Below are 19,049 nucleotides of genomic sequence, written 5' to 3'. Positions count from 1 at the left end.
ATCCTGTCTCTCCCTTATTTTGTCCGGTGCACTTTGAAACCCGGCGGAACGTTGCCCATTCCCATTGAAAGCTCGCGTCCGTGTCTGTGGTTTTCGTTCGTTTCGTTGTGTGCGCGTGTAAAGGGAAGGTAAATTAACCACTATATATACGTGGACCTGGGTAACTTGTAAGGAGGGTACAATGAGAAACAATACCCAGGCACTCTATATATAGTTGGCTAGGTGTTTCCAAGGTTTGCAGGGATGGTGGTAATAAGTTAGTTGTGCCTCCTCGTATATGTGTGTGTGTGTGTGTGTGTGTGTGTGTGTGTGTGTGTGTGTGGCCAGGGAAGGCAGCGAAGACTGACAACACGCCATATTAATATATAGTACATAGTGGTGATAGGGTGTCAGTAATGAACGATAGCTATACTTGAAAATCAAATAAATTATCCTTTTTACTTTCAGACATTACAAAGTCAAATATAGCCTAGTTTTCATAGCATAGTTACGATTTTCATGGGTGTTTTCTTGATAGCTTAACAAGTATTGTGTACCATAAACAGGAAAACGCCTATAGAAAACTTGAATGATCTGCATAGCCTTTAAAAGTAGGCCTGAGAGAACAAAGTGTTTCAAGATGCGTCCCTGATCCCCATGACTGTCTTTGGGAATCGAGACCTGACTCTATTGGAACCTGCCGATACTTGATACACAGATTCAGAATAACTGCTGCATAACCCTAGCCGGCGCCCCTGGCCTTATCGCGGCGCCATAACTGCAGCGTAACTAGCCGGCGCCCCTGGCATTATCGCGGCGCCTTAACTGCAGCGTAACCCTAGCCGGCGCCCCTGGCCTTATCGCGGCGCCATAACTCTATCAATTACTCCCTTTGTCAGTAACCTTCTCCTTACACAGCTGAGACACGAGAAGGAAGAGTAAGAGTGTAGGTGCAAGATTGTAGACATATGGTGTTTAGCTCTTCGTCCTCTGGTTATAACGAAGAGTGGAGCGATAGGGAATTAAATGTGTAAGTGGTTTAGCCCTCAGATTGCGTATAGGACATGTAATTTGTTTTTATTTTTATCCACCCTGGGTAAAAATTAAGCAAATACTAAAAAGGTTTACAAGATATTCGATGACGCCTTTCCCTGCAAATGTACGTAGTCTCTCGAAATCCTCGCTTAGAATTTTAAAAGACTACAATATCAAGCTGAGTAGAAGCTGCAACAGGCAAGGGATTTACTGAAAAACCACAGCGGAGGAAGGTCGACTTTTAATCCTTGAACAGCTAATAATATGATGCCTGTTATTTTATAAGAAATCCAACATAATTTTACCGACCAAAAATAAGACTGTAGGCACTAAAAAGTACTTATTCCGTCATTTTACTGTCAATGGTGGCATGCTTTGAGAAATTACTCTTACAATTTTGCACCAACGGCTATGCGCACTTTCAGAAGCCATAGTAAAAGAGTTAAACGGTGTGTGAATACAACGATAATAAACACAGTATAAGTGATGATGGAAAGAAAGACTTAGTTTGAATCAGAGGCGACGTGTGTGTATGTGTGTGTGTGTGTGTCCTCGCGTCAGTGGAAGGGGACGAGTAATTCCCTCCCTTCCTATCATCCTTTCCTATCCTTCCCTCTCTCCTTCCTTTTCACACTTCCCTTTCCTCTTCCGTATTTACTTATTTTTCTTCATTAATCCGTCTTTTTCTTCATTAATCCGTCTTTTTCTCCTTAATTCACTTCATCCCGCCAGTCGTTATATCCTTTATCAAGTCTCTCTCTCTCTCTCTCTCTCTCTCTCTCTCTCTCTCTCTCTCTCTCTCTCTCTCTCTCTCTCTCTCTCTCTCTCTCTCTCTCCCTAGGATTAGCCTACGCAAGGTTTCTTTATACACACACACACACACACACACACACACACACACACACACACACACACACACACACACACACACACACACACACACACACACACACACACACACACATTAAATAACTAACAATAATCATCACCAAATATTGTCCTTGAGAGAAGAGAGAGAGAGCGAGAGAGCGAGGGACTATTGGGAACGGGGAATGGGGTTTTGGAGAAAAGATCCGTAATGAAAGTGGGGAAGGAAGGAAAAAGGGGATGTGGGGAAGAGTGAGGAAGTGAGGGGAGTGATGAATGTCCCTATAATGAATGACTTGTACGAGTTACTATATGAGAGAGAGGGAGAGGGAAGGGGGAATGAGAGAATAAGATGATTGCCCGGGAGAGAAACAGATAAAGGAAGGAAAGAACGACGGAAGAAAAGGATTAAAGAGAGAGGAGAGAGAGAGACCTTGCATTTTGTTAATCAGCCCCGTTACTGTGTGTGTGTGTGTGTGTGTGTGTGTGTGAAGAAAACCAGATGCAAACCACAGGACCAGTCAGTGAGTCAGGCAGAGAGTCAGTCAGTCAGGTGGTGGTGTGTCAAATAATGTATGCACGTAATAAGCCGCCTTTGTTATCTACCACCAAATGTCTTTATTGCTCGTATGTATCACAGTTTGTACGAGTGTAGGTTAGGTTAGTGTGATGACGTAGGGGAAATGGTTCTGCCCTTGTCTGCGAAAGTTTTAGGATTCAGGATTATTTTGCATATATTTTACATTTTTCTTTCTCAGATTAGGAAGGCTGCTCTGTGTCTTGGTGGTGGTTGTGATAGTAGATAGTGGTTGCTTTTTATGGACTTGTGAATGTTATTTGTAATGGTAGTTGTTGACTTGTGATCATTCGGGTTGTAATTGTTATTCCAGATAGTTATGGATGTTACTACTACTACTGACTTGCGGATCTTATTTATTATGGTAGTTGCTAATTATATTTCGTATTTACTCCGATTGTTTATTAAGTTATGAATGATGTTGATACCGTCACAAATCTTCGTAATGTCAAACCCGTCTTTAGCAAATACACGCCCTCTAATTGAGCTAGATGCAAACCAGGCAGATCTGGGCCAAACTTTGAATGTGGGTAATTACGAGGGTTCCTTTGACACCCTAAGGCGGTGCAGTGGAGGTGCCAATGGTAGATACAGCAAGGTGTGCGTTGTGTTGCGTGTTGCAGGACAGTGTGGAATGTTCGTGTTTGTTGTCATTAAGTTGACTCCGGAATAAAGGGTAAATCCTTGTGGGTGGGTTGTGGTGTGGATCGATCTCTCTCTCTCTCTCTCTCTCTCTCTCTCTCTCTCATTGGTTGATGCATCTGCCAGCATAGCCAATCGCGAAGTGACTGTGACGCGAAGTGACTGTGACGTCACGGTAATGGTGAGGCATCTCTCTCTCTCTCTCTCTCTCTCTCTCTCTCTCTCTCTCTCTCTCTCTCTCTCTCTCTCTCTCTCTCTCGTTGAGGGAGCTGTATGTACACTAACGAGGTTCGTGTGCATTTTTCGTGGTTGCGATGGTGGTGTGATCAATTAGTGATCGCACGTGTGTGTGTGTGTGTAGGTTGGTTCTGTTGTAGCTAGTTGTTTGTGCTTTTATTGTTGTTGTTGGTGGTGGTGATGGTGTTGGTTCCATACTTGTTGTTTTTGTTGTTGTATATCTTTATCTTCAGATCATCATCGTTTTCCAAAGATAAATACACACACCACACACACACACACACACACACACACACACACACACACAGGTGACACCCAAGAATCATGTGACACGCCTGACCATTTGACACCTGCCAATCACTCACAGGTAACCTTCCTTCCCTCCTCTTCCTCCTCCTCCATTCTTTATTCTCGCACTCCTTCCCTTCCTCTCTACACTCAATCTATCTCACGTTCTCTTGATCACACCCCATTTCATCTCTGCGTTCCTATTGCACTAACCTTCCTCCTCCTCGTGGTCCGTGAGAGGGAAGAGGGGAGGAGGCGCGAGGGTGTTATCCATAAATGAAAATGGAGAGGGTAAGACGTTCCTTCCGCCTCTAATTGACAGGTGGTGGCCGTCTTAAATCCACCTCCTGCCCATCCGTCATCTTCTCGTCCTCCTCTTCCTCCTCCTCTCGGTATTTCTCCTTGCCCTCGTCAGTCTCCTCCTCCTCTTAATACCTCATTCACTCCCTTTCCTACTCATCCATTACAGCCTTTTCTGTGTCCCCCCTTTCCGTGTGTGTGTGTGTCAATCTTTCAAATGAGCAGTGAAGCGCGAACGGTGGTGGTGGTGGTGGTTACTTTGTGCTTATCTTTCACTGATTGGATTGAAACGTGTTAGGGGAGGGAAAAAGTAGTGGGCATATAAATTTTTTCATCGTTTTTTCTTCCTCTGGCTGCTTTCAGGTATAAGATTTTCAAGAGGTGTCATTTGAGTTACTTTTTTTTTATTATTATTATTTTAACGCTGCTCGATTATTGAGATCCTTACGTATTTCCATTTTCCATATCGCCTCTCTCTCTCTCTCTCTCTCTCTCTCTCTCTCTCTCTCTCTCTCTCTCTCTCTCTCTCTCTCTCTCTCAGGGTCTGTGACTAACGGGAAATCTTGAGTATTTTTCATCCATCTTTTTTTTTTTTTCTCCAAGGCTGACGAGTAATAGAAGTAAAGGAAGTGAAAAAAAAAATTTTCATCAGATTTAGTACACCTATTTCGGTCTTGACGCGTTTCATAAATATTTCTCCTTACCAGCAGTATGTTTGTCCCTCCTCGGCATAGGGAGAGGAGGGACCTGGGATGCCATCTAGGTGAAAGAACACGTCGCGTTGTATAGTGAAAAAGACGGTTACTCCCTTGGGTTAATAGTTATTTTCTGTACGTACTTGCAACACCAGCACAGCGAGAGGGGTCGTAGCCGGGGAGGTGAAAAGGTCCGGTGTACACAGAGTTGTATGGTAGTGTTAGTGTTGTATGGTAGTGTTATTAAAGAAAACTAGTAATGATGTAAAAAAAAAGATTATAATAGTAATGATTGATAATAATAAAGACTGCATAAAACAAGCTGAAACCAGAAAGTTTTGTGTGTAGAACAGTTAGCTAAGAACTCGAAAGAAACTACCAGAAACGCCTTAAAACAACAGTTAGGAACAACAGGAACTCAAAGGTAACAACACGGGAACGTAATCAAGAACACTAACAGTAGAAGTATACCACGCACCTCGTCAAACAGTCACGCTAACAAACATAGTCACAAACACACGCGAGCAGTCAGTACCCAGCGACTCATTGTTTTCACCGCGTTGGGCAGCAGCAGCGGTGTGGGAAACGTCGTAGGCACCACCAACATGTCATGCGAGTTAGAAAATGAAAGTGCAAATGTTTAACGGGGAACACTGTACATGTTTGTGGATCGTGGTACTGTCATCTTTGGGAAACCTAATATTTTACCTTTTCTCTCTCTCTCTCTCTCTCTCTCTCTCTCTCTCTCTCTCTCTCTCTCTCTCTCTCTCCCCCCCCACACACACACACGTTCTCGATACCCTTGGTTACCTTACACCCTCAGGTCAGCACTTAGGGGGCGGGAGAAGGGGAGGGGGAGGGGGCCAAGGGATGAGGAAGAGGCGTGGATAGAGAAGCGGATATGAGGGAAGGAAGAGGAAGAGGAGTAAGAGGAGGAATGGGAGAAGCGGAATGTGGGAGAAATATGAGGGGGAGTTGTGGGGAAGGGAGGTTTGGGGTAGGGTGACGCTGCTGGGGAGGAAGAAGGGAAGGGAAGGATGAGTAGAGGTAGAGAGGAAAGAGGAAGAGGAGGATGTGATGAGTATATTTATTTTATTTAATTTTGTATTTCTACAGCTAAATCAGCCTTATTCACTCACATCGGTTAAACGCCCCCTCTCTCTCTCTCTCTCTCTCTCTCTCTCTCTCTCTCTCTCTCTCTCTCTCTCTCTCTCTCTCTCTCTTTGCTCCCAGGCTGTCCATGCACTCGCCTCCCTCTTTCATAACAAAATTTTCTGTAATATGCTGTGAAACTGTTATGCGCAGGAAGTCTTAGGCAACTTGAAAATAAAAAAAAAAAATAGCCATGATAATAATAATAATAATAATAATAATAATGATAAATAAATAAGTAAATCCTGAGTCAACATTCATATCTAAACCCTCCTCGACACCTCGCCCATCATTCCTCGGCCTAAGGCTTACGTTTTCACCACAAATTATATCGACATCCATTGATAACGTTCTGGGATGTCTTGCGAAACAGACAGACAAACAGACCGACTGACAGACAGACAAACATGTGGGAGTGAATTCATACACAGTGAACCAGTCAACTCGCATTTCCCGGTGATGGGACGGGAAACGACCGAGTTGTATCCGTATTCACCCCAGGAATGTACGAAGTGATAGGATCAGTGTGAATTATGCGCTGGATCGCGTATGAGTGAACAAGAGCGAACCAAACCTTTCCTGATGTTTACCGCGAAAGGAAGTGATAACGAACAACCCGAAAAGACTTAAGAACTATGTATCACTCTCGTCCGTAATATTAAAAGCTTGCTCGTGACCTTAAGAGTAATTTCTCCCTTTGATGACGCGGAATACTTGTTAACCTAGCACTAGAATCAAAAAGACACCGTTAACACCCTTGAAAGCCTAAACAACTTTCACTTCACCCTGTAAAATGTAAGGGATGATATTACGAAATGCCTATGAATGGGGTGCTTTCCCTCAACACAAAATAACGGGGGAGAATCACAGTAACCCACATCCTTCACTACAAGCATGGGAGCAATTAGCAGGGGTGGCTTGTGGTGGTAGACAGCCTCCAAGGTCCCCCATTATGCGGTCCAAACATCCCGTCACGAGGCACTAATGGTTGTCAAGAGGGTTGGGGGGAGGTAGGGGCTGTGTGTGTGGTGGGGGGGTTGGGTGGGCGTGTGTATGGGTGGGTGTTTGTGCACCTGATTGATTTTAAGTCATCACACACACACACACACACACACACACACACACAGCTATCTTTTTTTTCATAATGGCCACTAGAGAACGTGACTCGGTACTCTCAACAATTTCCCTTCCTTCCTTTCTTTCTTCCTTACTTCCTTCCTTATTATTTTCCGTTCCTCCTATTCCTCCAGTTTTGCCATTTTTCTCTTCCCTTTTTCCTCCACCATATTTTAGTCTTATTCATATTTTTTATTTGTTCTTATTCTGTCTCTTCCTATTACTTTCTCTCCGTTCGTTTTCCTTTGGTTCTTTTTTATTCTTTATTTTCTTTATCTTCCGTTGCCAAGCGCACTTTTTTTTTTCTTTATTCCTCCTTCCTTAATCCTTTTTTGTTATGTAAATAACTTTCTCCCATCAATTTTACTTATCTCTCTCTCTCTCTCTCTCTCTCTCTCTCTCGTTCTTCTCCTCCTCCTCCGTCCACCTTCACATTTTTCTCCTTTATCTTTCTTTCCTCCTCCTCTTCTTCTTCCGCCTCATCCTCCTCCTCCCTCTTTCTCGGTATTATTCCTGTCCCGTCCACCTGTTGACAATACTGAACCATTCGTCTCTCAGCGAGTCATTGACCTCTCTCTGTCCTCGCCGCTGGAAGTGCCGCATGCTACATAATGTCACCGTGTCACTCGGGTCCGGCAGTGAACGATTCTGTTAAAAAGATTCCGCCTTGTTTGTTATTCTTGTGTGTTGTGATGATTAGTCGTCGAGGCTTGTTCTTGTTACTGCTTGAGAACTTTTGAGCGATTGTATTAGTGATTTTTGTTTATTTATCTTATTTATTTATTTTTTTCTTGCGTCGTAGTTTAGTTTTTTTTTTTGTAATTCTCTAGATGGTTTTTAAAATGAGATTAATTTTTTTTTTAGTTTATATTTTTTTTCTTTCGTTTTGTTGTTTAGTTACGTAATTCTGTGGAGGGCTTTTAGTGAGATTATTTCCTCTTATTTACCTTGGTTTGTTTTGTATTTTTTTTTTATGTAATTCTCTCGAAGGGTATTTATTGAGATTATTTACTTTCCCTTTAGTTTATATTTTATTTTCATTTCTTTTCTTTATTTTGTTTGTTTATTTGTGTAATTCTCTGGAGAGGTTTTTAGTGACCGTTTCCCATTTTTTTGTATTTCCATCTTTATTTGTTTAACTAGGAATTCTAAAGAGTATTCCCCTTTTCTTGATTTTTCTATCTTTTTTTTTTTCATTTACATTTATCTACTTTTTTGTCGACGATACGTTAAGGCTGTTTCAGTTTCGATGTTTTAGTAATTATCTCTCTCTCTCTCTCTCTCTCTCTCTCTCTCTCTCTCTCTCTCTCTCTCTCTCTCTCTCTCTCTCTCATCATAAAAAAAAAAAACGTAATGCAAAAACTCGTCTATTTTCGTTTTACTCAAGTATATAGTTTTGTTTACTTATTTTATTTATCTTATTATTTATTATTGTTTACCTGAATTTGCCTTTTGGCCTCGGAAATAAACAAATCAAGCATACCTAACAAACAGATGTATTAAAGCACCACCAGTAAGCTTAAATTAAACTGGCACGTTCCTCACCGCAGCACTGAGGGGACCCGCTAAATAACTGCCGTTCTTTCTGCCAGTCCTCGCCTTTTGTATTCCTGCGAGAGAACCAATGTTAAGTGAGGTGCAGAATTCCGTTTTCTTTACGCACTGCTGTTTCCCCCGTGGTGGTGGTGGTGTGTACACGCGCGGGCCAGTTGACAGTTATCAACCACTCGATATCGTGACAGAAGAGAGAATGTCGACTTGTGTGCGGAGAGAGAGAGAGAGAGAGAGGGTGAGGGACCTTGATAACGATGCTGGCAAGGACTGGAAGATCAAATTATACGAGCGATCCCCAGCCATCCCCAGCCTTGTAGAGACCTTCCGTACCAGTCATAAACATCGGTAATAACAGTGGTGATGGTGGTGAGGGTATAGGTTAGTGAAGTGATGGTGATAGTAATGGTTAAGATAATGTTAACAGTGGTGATTTGGATGATAGTAGGTACGGTACTGGTAATGGAATGATGTACAGGTTAGTGGTGATGGTAACGGTTGGCCAGGTAGTGATGGTGATTTGGATGGGTGATGGGGATAGTGGGTATGATGAAAGTGATGGTGAAGTGGAGTTAAGATAGAAGGGATGGTTATGAGAGTATGGGCGTACGTACCTCAGCATGGCGTTGGGAAGGTGGGCGGCGGACACGTAGTACTGCGGGTGGTGGGGGTGGCGCTGCAGGGTGTCGGCTGGGTGGTGATGGGGAGCGGGGTTGCAGCCATCTCCACCACACGGGGCCACCATGCCGCCCGCTCCCCTTCCCCTCCCCCCTCCTCTTCCTCTCTTCCTCCCCCCCCCTTTTATTTCTCCTCTCCTACTTTTCCTCCGCTTAGTCTCTCTGGGCCTGTGAAGAAAGGAAACAGCAATGTGGTTTATATATACATGCATACATACTCGTATATACATAAGGGTACACACACACACACTGTTTACATACGTGTACTCGAACTTGTCAGCGGTGTACTCGTATCTCTCTCTCTCTCAAGACACTGTTTGCTGATGATTATTATTGCTAGTTAGTGTGTGTGTGTGTGTGTGTGTGTGTGTGTGTGTGTGTGTGTAATCAGCCGCCAGTACATCCTGACACCCACACCCTCCACTACGCACACACACACAGCAGATCGGCCTAATTAATTCTGCTTACATAATGTCATGGAAGGCTTGAGTGTCCCTCTCTCATTCTGGCGGCGAAGCGAAGCCCGGTCGTGAATAATAATAATAATGAAAAAATAATAAATAAAATAAATGAAAAATATAGACTTTAACTGTTTCACTGCGACACAAAACAATTAGCAGCACCAGAAGCAATGCGTGAAGTCTTTATAAGCATTTACAAAAAAGTTAGCAATGAAAAAGAATACATTTTGCAATTTCTTCCCAATTCGAAGATTAGGTGAGAATGTAGAGCAAGAAAAGATGTCTCAGTGATGGGTGATTAAGAAAAGGTGTACTAAGTGCCAGTCAAAGGGTTAATTTAACAAGTGAAGCTTTTTCCGTTCCTTAATTGTACCATAATCCCTTCACTGTGCAGCAATTCATAACTCTAAAAGCGCTGCACAATACCTCTACAAGCACCTGCAAGAGAAAAAAAAAGTTATTAAAGAAATAGTAAGGAAAATGCACATTAATTTAGCAAGTGAGGCTTTTCGTGTAATTCATGTCCCTTCATCCTTTTTTTAATACCATGTGCAACAAATCAAAACACTCCTTAAATTGTGCTCAGTCTTGAAGATGTCCTTGAAAAAGACCTCAGGAACCTTCACAAGAGCCTGTTAAATCTGAGATGAGACTTAGAAACACACAGGCACCAGCACCAGGTTACCGAGTCCTCAGTCACCTCGAGGCTTCACTTGACGCACGAACATATAGCAAACACAAGCCCATTAATCAAGGAGCTAAAAAAAAAAAAAAAAAAAAGGTTGCGGCTTCTTAGTCATGACCTTGGATTGGCGGGGAAGGAGGTGCGAGTGAAGACGATGCCCTCATTGACTGATGCGTGTTGGGTCTGGATCATGTTCTTCCAGTTTATTGAAGGTAGTGGCTGTTTTTATCCTTGGAACATCTTGAATCAGTCCATTTCAACTCAAAATCGTACGAAACTAGATGCTTATAGACCGAGAATTTGGTAGACAACACACAGCTCACTGATTTCAAGGCAGCACCCGCAAAGCTTCGTAAAATCGTGTAATCTTCGCCTAAAATAAGAGCGCAAGAGAGCCAGCCGAGAAAATAGTGGGGTTATGATTAGTGAGAGACTTAGCATGAAGGTTATGCGAGTCCATTGTGATGTGTATTTTTGCATCTCCTCAGTTGGCGATCTATATAAGTGCAGTCGTGGCCATGATAAGTAACATAGTGAATAAAGATGGTGTTTATTGTATGGATACTGGCTAAGGCTGTGTGTGTGTGTGTGTGTGTGTGTGTGTGTGTGTGTGTGTGTGTGATGTTCCTCTCCTGACTGGCACTTCTGGAGATAATGTGTATGATCAACGTTCTGGGCACCTCTAAGGCTTTTCTCTTTTTCCCTTTCCTTTTCACGTGGTCAAAGAAAAGAAATAAGAAATAAAGAAAATGAAGGAGTAAAATCCTCTTGGTAGGTCACTCCCAGCAAGTGAATTATGGGAGGAAATTCCAGAAAAGATAGCCAGTTTTATCCTCAAAGATGTCTTGATATTTTGCTGAAACACTTCTGTCTTAGCGTGTTGTGGGCGGTGGCATCTTAGCGGTAAACTCGCTCACTTCATTGGTGGAGTCGGTTTTGGCGTGAGTCATTGGCTGGGGTGGCAGTGGGTGGGGCTAAGTGGGGCTAAGCAGAGAGTGTTGGCTTCTCCCCGTGTACTAAACCATTAAGCAAAACATGACCCTCCATGGCACACTCCCCCAGTCCTCTGCCGTCCCGCTCCCCGTCCTCTTCTGCGTGATTAATTATTGTCCTTAGGTCTCCTTTCACTGCGTCTCTTATCTCCCTGCCGATGCCTCATGACTGAGGGACTCTCTCTCTCTCTCTCTCTCTCTCTCTCTCTCTCTCTCTCTCTAGTTAGGGCAGATTTTATGGCTTTCATCCTAAAATTACCAGTTCCGTTAGGCACCTATTTTACAGCAATTCCGCCTTTGTATAACATAATGTATACTGAAAGATGCACAGCGTTCACACTATAGTGAGTGTTGCTGTGTACCACCCATGTATAATAACCATGTGTTGTGTGGAGAAGCACGTGGACAGGCGCCTCAGGCCCATCCAAGCAGTGGAGGCGTTCCGCTACACTACCGTTGTGATGGAGATGAAGCCAGGGTGTTGGAACCTTCAGTATATAAGTAGTTGAACATCGTTTCCGTGCCTTGCCATAACCTACAGGCGGCTCTCGGGTGCGTCATGTGCGGCACGTGCTGGCTGTGTGCCTCGTGCATTATTGGACCATATTCTGAAACAATTCTCCCCGCATCTCGACTATTTTCAAAAGGCTCTAGTTGAAATTACACGGATTTTCAATGGTAGTTTTACGGCTACAGTGACAGATGAACAAAATTTCTACATTATTAACTAGAGAAACACCCTTGAGAACCCGGCTGATCATCTCTGTAACCTTTGGAAATGGTCATGCTGAGAGAGTAAAGTGTTTATTGATGCAGGCCATTGTGAGGGCGGTGCTCCAGACTGTCACAGCGAGGGAAGCAGTACATTGCCGTTGTCGTTGCTGCTGTCGCTGTTGTCGGTGTTAGTGCGTGGTGCAGGTGACACGTGCAGCATGCTTGTGTGCCTCATCCAGCAGGGTGAGGTGACCACAGACACTCCCGTCACTGACCTGACCTGGGCCTTGTTCAGGGTCACCACGCCCTCGGGATAGGGTGTCTGTTCGGTGTAGCTCTCTCTCTCTCTCTCTCTCTCTCTCTCTCTCTCTCTCTCTCTCTCTCTCTCTCTCTCTCTCTCTCTCTGTGTAGCTGTTAACCACGCGAAACACGATACACGTACGTAGACGTGTGTGTGTGTGTGTGTGTGTGTGTGTGTGTGTGTGTGTGTGTGTGTGTGTGTGTGTGCGCGTGCGCGCGCGCGTGTGTTTGTGCATGTAAGTTTGATAAAAACTATGAAAGTGGGTGCACATGTGTAATGAACACGCACAACACACACGCACACGCACACACACACACACACACACACACACACACACACACACACGCACACGCACACAGTTACAGCAATACGTACCAAACACCAATAGATGAAGCAGCAATAGGCGCAGCAGCAGCAGCAGGAGGTGGCGAGTGTCACACGGTCACGACACAGTCAGTCCTTCATGAAACATCAGCTAGCCACAACAACTGGAACGTTCGTGTGGCGATCGTAAAAAAAAAAAAAAAAAAAAAAAACCGTATTCCCTTCTCAATCAGTTATATTTCCTTTCTAATGTGATTATCTTCCTTTCTAGTCTAGTGTCCGGCAATGACTTAGAGGGACAAGAAGAGATTAACCAACAGATTGTTTTGGGCGCTGTAACTATAAAGACTCCGCGGATTGAGAGGCAAGGGCGCCGCTCGTTTGCCTTCCCTCCTTCCCCACCAGAGCAATACTGACTGTTACGCCACGCCACGCTGCCGCCACATGCCACGCCCCTCTGACATTCCTGACGTCACCTGGCCACTCCCCCGCCACACACTCCTGCGTCACCAATAAGCCCGTTGCATCCTCCGCCACGTGACGTCACCTCTTCCCGCCCTCTCATGCCTCCCTCCCTAACCTGTTGCTGGTTCTCATCTCTTCCCTCGCCGCCCTCCCCTCGCTGCCTCTCTCCCCTCCCTTCTCCCCGCCGCCGCCGCCGCCCTCCTCGGTCATCGTTGTAAGCCACGCCCCTTCCCTAGCATTATTTCTCTCTCTCTCTCTCTCTCTCTGACACCTGCATCTACTACGTATACGCATCACTAACCGCCACCTCCCCCCTCGTGTGTGTAAAAGGTTGAAATCATTAACCGTGGAATTACAAACATTTCAACATTAAAATACAGAATAAGGGTCAACTTCTTTATAAGGGAAGGCTATTAAGGCAAAAAAAAAAAAAAAAAAAAACTCCTGTTAACATATACGCACTGGACAAAACGACAGAATATTAAAGAGAAAAGGCAGAATATTAAGACAGCAAACCTTGATATATTTTTGTGCATAGGTTCGCTAGGTAATGATTACACCACACCCACGCACTGACACATGATGACCTGAAGTGGCAGATAGATAGAATAGTTTGCCCATAATGTGATATAAAAAACGGGTATATAAGATGTGGCGTTATTTGTATTTGTGAAGTTACCGATTTGATTCTGTGCTTCTTTAATGAGCGTTGACTTTGTTTACAGATATCCTAGCACTGGGAAACTCTTCCTCCACCTCGCCCATCCCAACATTTCCAATACCTCGCCTATTCTAACCTCCACCCTTCCCGCCTCGCCTATTCCAGCACCCCATCCCTCCCACCTCCTCTATTCCAGTCTTTCTCCGCGTCCTCTGTTTCAATCTTTCTCCTCCTCCACCTATTCCAACCTCCTCCCTCCTCTCCCGTTTCACCCCCGCTCCGCCTCGCCCTCATCTCTTCCCCCACACCAAGGGAACAGGGACCGCATCAGCGTAACCAGGTCCACAAGATAACACTTAAGCTCATTCACGTTATATTGCAGTTTATCATTGTGTACTCGTGCTTTCTCCCTCCCGCCTTCCTCATTCCGTCACCCAAGCTTTCATATTAGTAGTAGTGATGGTAAAGACAGTGTGAGAGCTTTAACAAATAATACGATTTTTTTTTTTTTTCCTGCTTGGTGGCCTTGATTGTGATATTACAGGTACAATTAAGAGAGAGAGAGAATGCGTCTGTCTGTCTCTTTGTTAGTAAGTTTGCGTATGTCTCCCCTTTAATAAGATGTGTTAGTCAGGAAGCTACAGGTGTTGCTTCACAAGAAGCCACGGATAATGCACTAAACATCATCTCACTGCATCCATTACCGCCATTGATACCAAGGAGTTCCGTTTATTTATTTATTTATTTACTTATTTATTTTTCCTCCCAAACGGCGTGATTCGTAGAACTGATCAAGTATCCAGTCTATGTATCATTAGCATGTGATCTGACGTCCTTGAGAACTGAAAGAGAAATCTGTGCACTACCCGCTGCTTTGCTGAATAGATGTGGTCACGTCACTCAGGGAAAGTACCAGTTATAAGGAGCAGGATGCGGGAGATCCCTGACAGACCCATATGCTCTTATTTTGCTCTCATTTTATTACACGTACAACTCTGTTGTGACGGTATAGCTGTTCCGTAACCTGACATAAGTAAATGAATAAAAATATTCACAATAGGTAATTGATAGTAAATAGAAAAGGAACAGTATCTCCGAAGCAGCGACAGCCAATGATATTCAAGTACATTGTGACGAAACTACAAGTGCAGTTTTTGTCAAGTCATTTATTTATCTCCGTCCAAGCGAAATCCAAGAACAACATGCATGAACCTCGGTAAGCTGAAGACACTCCCCGCCTGACTTACCCGCCTGACTTGCTACAAGCCTTGGGTCGTCACTTCAATACATACAGCACACTGTATGCAGCTTGGCAGTGCTGCTGATGATCGTAATGCTGCCATGGTTATATACAGCACGGGTGCCATGCTTGAACACTGAATTAAGTGGTTTTCACTCAAAATACATCCTTTAGCTAAGATTTACATTAATTAAGGCAATAATATTCAAACCATGTGAAATATTATGCCCTGCACTGCATGCACCGTATTACAATTCTCACCTCCCCTGCCGCCGCGCTCTGAAGAGGTACATAAACATTCATCATGAGGTGTATGAACTTTGGAAGGAAAGCTTCTATCCATTTTAAGTCTTTTAGGCTGCAGGTGTGTGAGTGGCGTGCAGCCGTACACGTGTAAAAACGGTGAAGCATTTAACGCAGGTGTAGCCCACGATCGTGACTCACCTGCACACCTCACTTGCATCAGCGGTATGTGATTGTCTCTCTCTCACCTGTCCAGTGAGAGTACGAAGGCCACGAGGCAAGTCCGAGGCGTACCGTCACGCACACTGTTCACACCTGCTTCTCTTGGTGCAGCCACGTACTCGTGGTGTTCAGTGCATCACCCTAGGGAGGCATCATTCGTGAGTTCACGTTCACAAACTGATCAAAGTCGAGCTGAAATAATTAAACTAATATTTCTGAGATTAATTTTGTTACTGGTATTGTTATGCAGCACAGCGTGATGACTCGAGAGGTGGTAGTGGTGATGGACACTAAGCCAGCCAGGGAGCACCTATCCTGACGTTGATGGATGTGCGTGGTGTTGGGCAATGACACGGCCTGACTGATGTTGCAAGCAGTCACAGATCCCGCAGTTAGTGGCGACATAGTCCTGGGGTACTCAGGCCGGGGTCTGAGTACCCCGTTGCTTCTCCACACTACCTGAATGTCGTTGATTCGCAGTGCTGCTCTACCTGCAACTTGGCAATGAATGTATAGTCTATTCTCTCTCTCTCTCTCTCTCTCTCTCTCTCTCTCTCTCTCTCTCTCTCTCTCTCTCTCTCTCTCTCTCTCTCTCTCTCTCAAATTCACGTGAAAATTAAAGAAATAAAAAAAAATGCACATCGCTATTGAATATTTTGGGCAAGTCTTTAGATTTTGGCGCCGTATGGTCTTGTTGTGTGCCAGTTTCTTTCAGTCAGTCAGTTAGTCAATCAGTCAATCAACTTTAACAGGTGTTCATAATTCTGGATCCTTGGTGTAATAAGGCTTTACGAACTCTGATGTTGTAAAGTGCGTATTCAAGGATCGTATTTTCAAACATTTCGACGTCTTGCCTCCACTTATAGATATAATGGAAGTTTTTTGGGTTCTTTGGGCTTTCAATTGTGCTTTCATGATTTTTAGTGACGGTATATTGTATAATCTGCATCATCAAATAAATAAGACAGAGAAACAGACTAATTATCTTACCGGCCTTTGTAATTAGTACAGTGCCACCTACAGAGAGGGAGGACTTGCTCAATGTCGAACACTTTACTCAATGAGGGCCCTGAGCTTTGCAGAATAAGGGGCCAGGTTTGCCAGACATTCCGTGCCATGGTGGTATAGGAATTTACCGAGTCAGTAACGTGCAAGGAATAACAGGTGTGTGGCTACAGGTAATATTCTTTCCCATAACACACTGCATCAAAACATTTAATTACCGTTGGTCTCTCTCTCTCTCTCTCTCTCTCTCTCTCTCTCTCTCTCTCTCTCTCTCTCTCTCTCTCTCTCTCTCTCTCTCTCTCTCTCACATTTAACAAAGATGCACCTCATGAAACTTGAGAAAGATGACTCAGCGCATGAGAGAAAACGACAGGTTGTGCAGCCACACTTTTACAAGGCAGACTCATGTGAACTGTATCGGCAAGTGTGCAATACATAGGGGAGAGGAGCTATTCATATGCTAATCATCCTTCAGTGTTGTGATGGAGAGGAGGAGGCGGAGGAGGGCGATGTACATAGCTTGGATGGAAGAGTAGGGTAATGTGGGAGTGAATGAATTAGAAGAAAGGAAAGGAGGAAATGACAGGGAAAAGAAACAAAGTTGAGATCTTAAAAAGGGTAGAGAGAGAAGAGAGAGGAAGAGAAATGCAGATAGTGATTGACAGGTAGATGGACAAATAAAAGGAAAATCAAAAGGATCTGATCTCCTTTTGCGCACACATAACCACCCACCCACTACACACACACACACACACACACACACACACACACACACACACACACACACACACACACACGCACACACACCAGGATAAATTATGGGATTTCTTTTGCCTCTCTCTCTTTATTTGTTTTTATTTATTTTTTTTTTCTATAGCAGAATATTAACACTTGTATATGCTGTCAGAATAGTAGTACACCAGTTTTATTATTTTTTTTTTTTTTTATTCATTTCTTTCAATGCCATGTTTTAATTTTCTCCCGTTACTTCCTAATTGATGCCTGGTGGTGCCTCCTTGCTTGGGTGTTTTCTTTTTCTTTTTTTTTCATGCATTTCTTTTTATGCCATGTTTAATTTTCTCCCGTTACTTCCTAATTGATGCCTGGTGGTGCCTCCTTGCTTGGGTGTTGTTTATGTTAGTGCTGGAAAGGAAATCCCGTTCGTTCATCAGCTCGGTAACACCTGTGAACACCTGTGAACTGGTGGATGTATAAATAGAAGTGTGGTGGTGTCTGATATTGTTAGTTACGTAGTTCAGTTGATTGATAGATGTATAGAGAAATATGGTAGTGCCTGATAGTTTGAAGGTGTTACTTAATTGAATAGTAAGTTTATTAACGTAAATGGATATGTTGATATATATATAAAGAGATTAATACCTGATAGTTAGTGTTAGTTGATTGGCTAGTTATTTAGTTAGCTGGATAGTTAGCAAGTAGGTTAAGATTAGTTGGTTAAGATAAGTAGATTAGTAGTTATATGAAGTGTGATGATTGATATTGTGAAGGTATTTGTTAGTTAGAAAAGTCAATGAATGCGCAGAATTATTAATAAATATGGTAAGGAAAAGGGAGGAAGATTTATGTTGCTTGCGTGTTGGTTTGTGTGTGGGGGGGAGAGACGCTTCTTTTGTGGAGATGTCAGTTTGATGTATAGATGCTGTAGATTGACATAAATTAATAATGAAAGTGAGGAAAAAATATTGTGGGGAGAAAAAGTGCTGTGGTTTCATCTGTATGGAGGTGAAAAGTGACAATTTGAGTGAATATTAAAGAAAAGTTAGGAAAACTAACTGATTTGAATTTGTGCCGAGATGAAAATGAGAAAAAAATATATATAAAATACGATAAAATAGCGTGTGTGTGTGTGGTTTGTAGTTTTTATTCTATTTAAAACTTATTAAAAATCCACAAACTATATTAAGTACTGGAATTTGATGTGAACCGTAACCACCGTGATAAATCCAAACAGTAATGGCTTACAGTTCCATTAAAACATAAATGACTAACAAAATCGTGCTGCCATGCAAGGTGAAGACCTCGCTGCCAAGAGTGTGTCGAGCAGGCCGGGTAACGCCCCAGCCACTCCGCCAAAAGTGAGGTCGCCTGTTATCTCTGGCTTAGGACTGGACGAGCGAATGAAATCAATCAGTATTCTTGCCTCAGTCAGCCAGGCACCTCCCGTGTCTTGACCTCAATGTCCTGCTGCCACTAGAACTCTGGCCCTGCATTGTGAATACTGTTACATCCAAGAATGGGAATGGCCAGAAGCACTGCGTGTGAGGAAAATACATGCTTGAATTGTGTATAAGAACATGTATCAACGAAGCCTCACCTTATTTTACTTTATATTTAAAGTATAGAAATATATCAGTGAAACCTCATTTAGTCATGAAGGATTGATTATTTCTTGTATTAACGGAAGCGAATCCTTAAAAAGATAGTTTGTCCATTGTACAAAAGTTTTTTTTTTTAAGTATTTATCAACAAAATTATAAGAATTTATAAAACATTGATTTGATATTTCGCACATGAAAAAAGCTAATCGACAAAAAAATACTGCATGTCACAAGAGCAGTTTATATTGCACGAAGCTTATGAATGGAAAATTAATTATTAG

The 19,049-nt window shown here is 43.2% G+C and overlaps 2 protein-coding genes across 2 annotated transcripts in view; one reads left to right on the top strand and one right to left on the bottom strand.

Moving 5' to 3' along the window:
- The window catches only part of LOC135108338 (probable G-protein coupled receptor B0563.6), a 21,699-nt gene extending 8,417 nt beyond the window's left edge, over positions 1 to 13,282 (bottom strand). The window contains exons 1-2 of the mRNA XM_064019219.1: positions 12,645 to 13,282; positions 9,054 to 9,284 (exon numbers count right to left, since the gene is read on the bottom strand). Coding sequence (XP_063875289.1) covers positions 9,054 to 9,184 — 131 coding nt within the window. The 5' untranslated portion in view covers positions 9,185 to 9,284; positions 12,645 to 13,282. The remainder of the gene's footprint in view (positions 1 to 9,053; positions 9,285 to 12,644) is intronic.
- The window catches only part of LOC135108337 (phenoloxidase 3-like), a 34,857-nt gene that overhangs the window by 420 nt on the left and 15,388 nt on the right, over positions 1 to 19,049 (top strand). The gene's annotated exons all lie outside the window — the stretch shown is intronic.

Source organism: Scylla paramamosain, chromosome 17 (genome assembly GCF_035594125.1).
Source record: "Scylla paramamosain isolate STU-SP2022 chromosome 17, ASM3559412v1, whole genome shotgun sequence".
Lineage (NCBI taxonomy): Eukaryota > Metazoa > Arthropoda > Malacostraca > Decapoda > Portunidae > Scylla > Scylla paramamosain.
The sequence above is the reverse complement of the archived record's forward strand: the minus strand, read 5'-3'. Positions and strand labels throughout refer to the sequence as shown.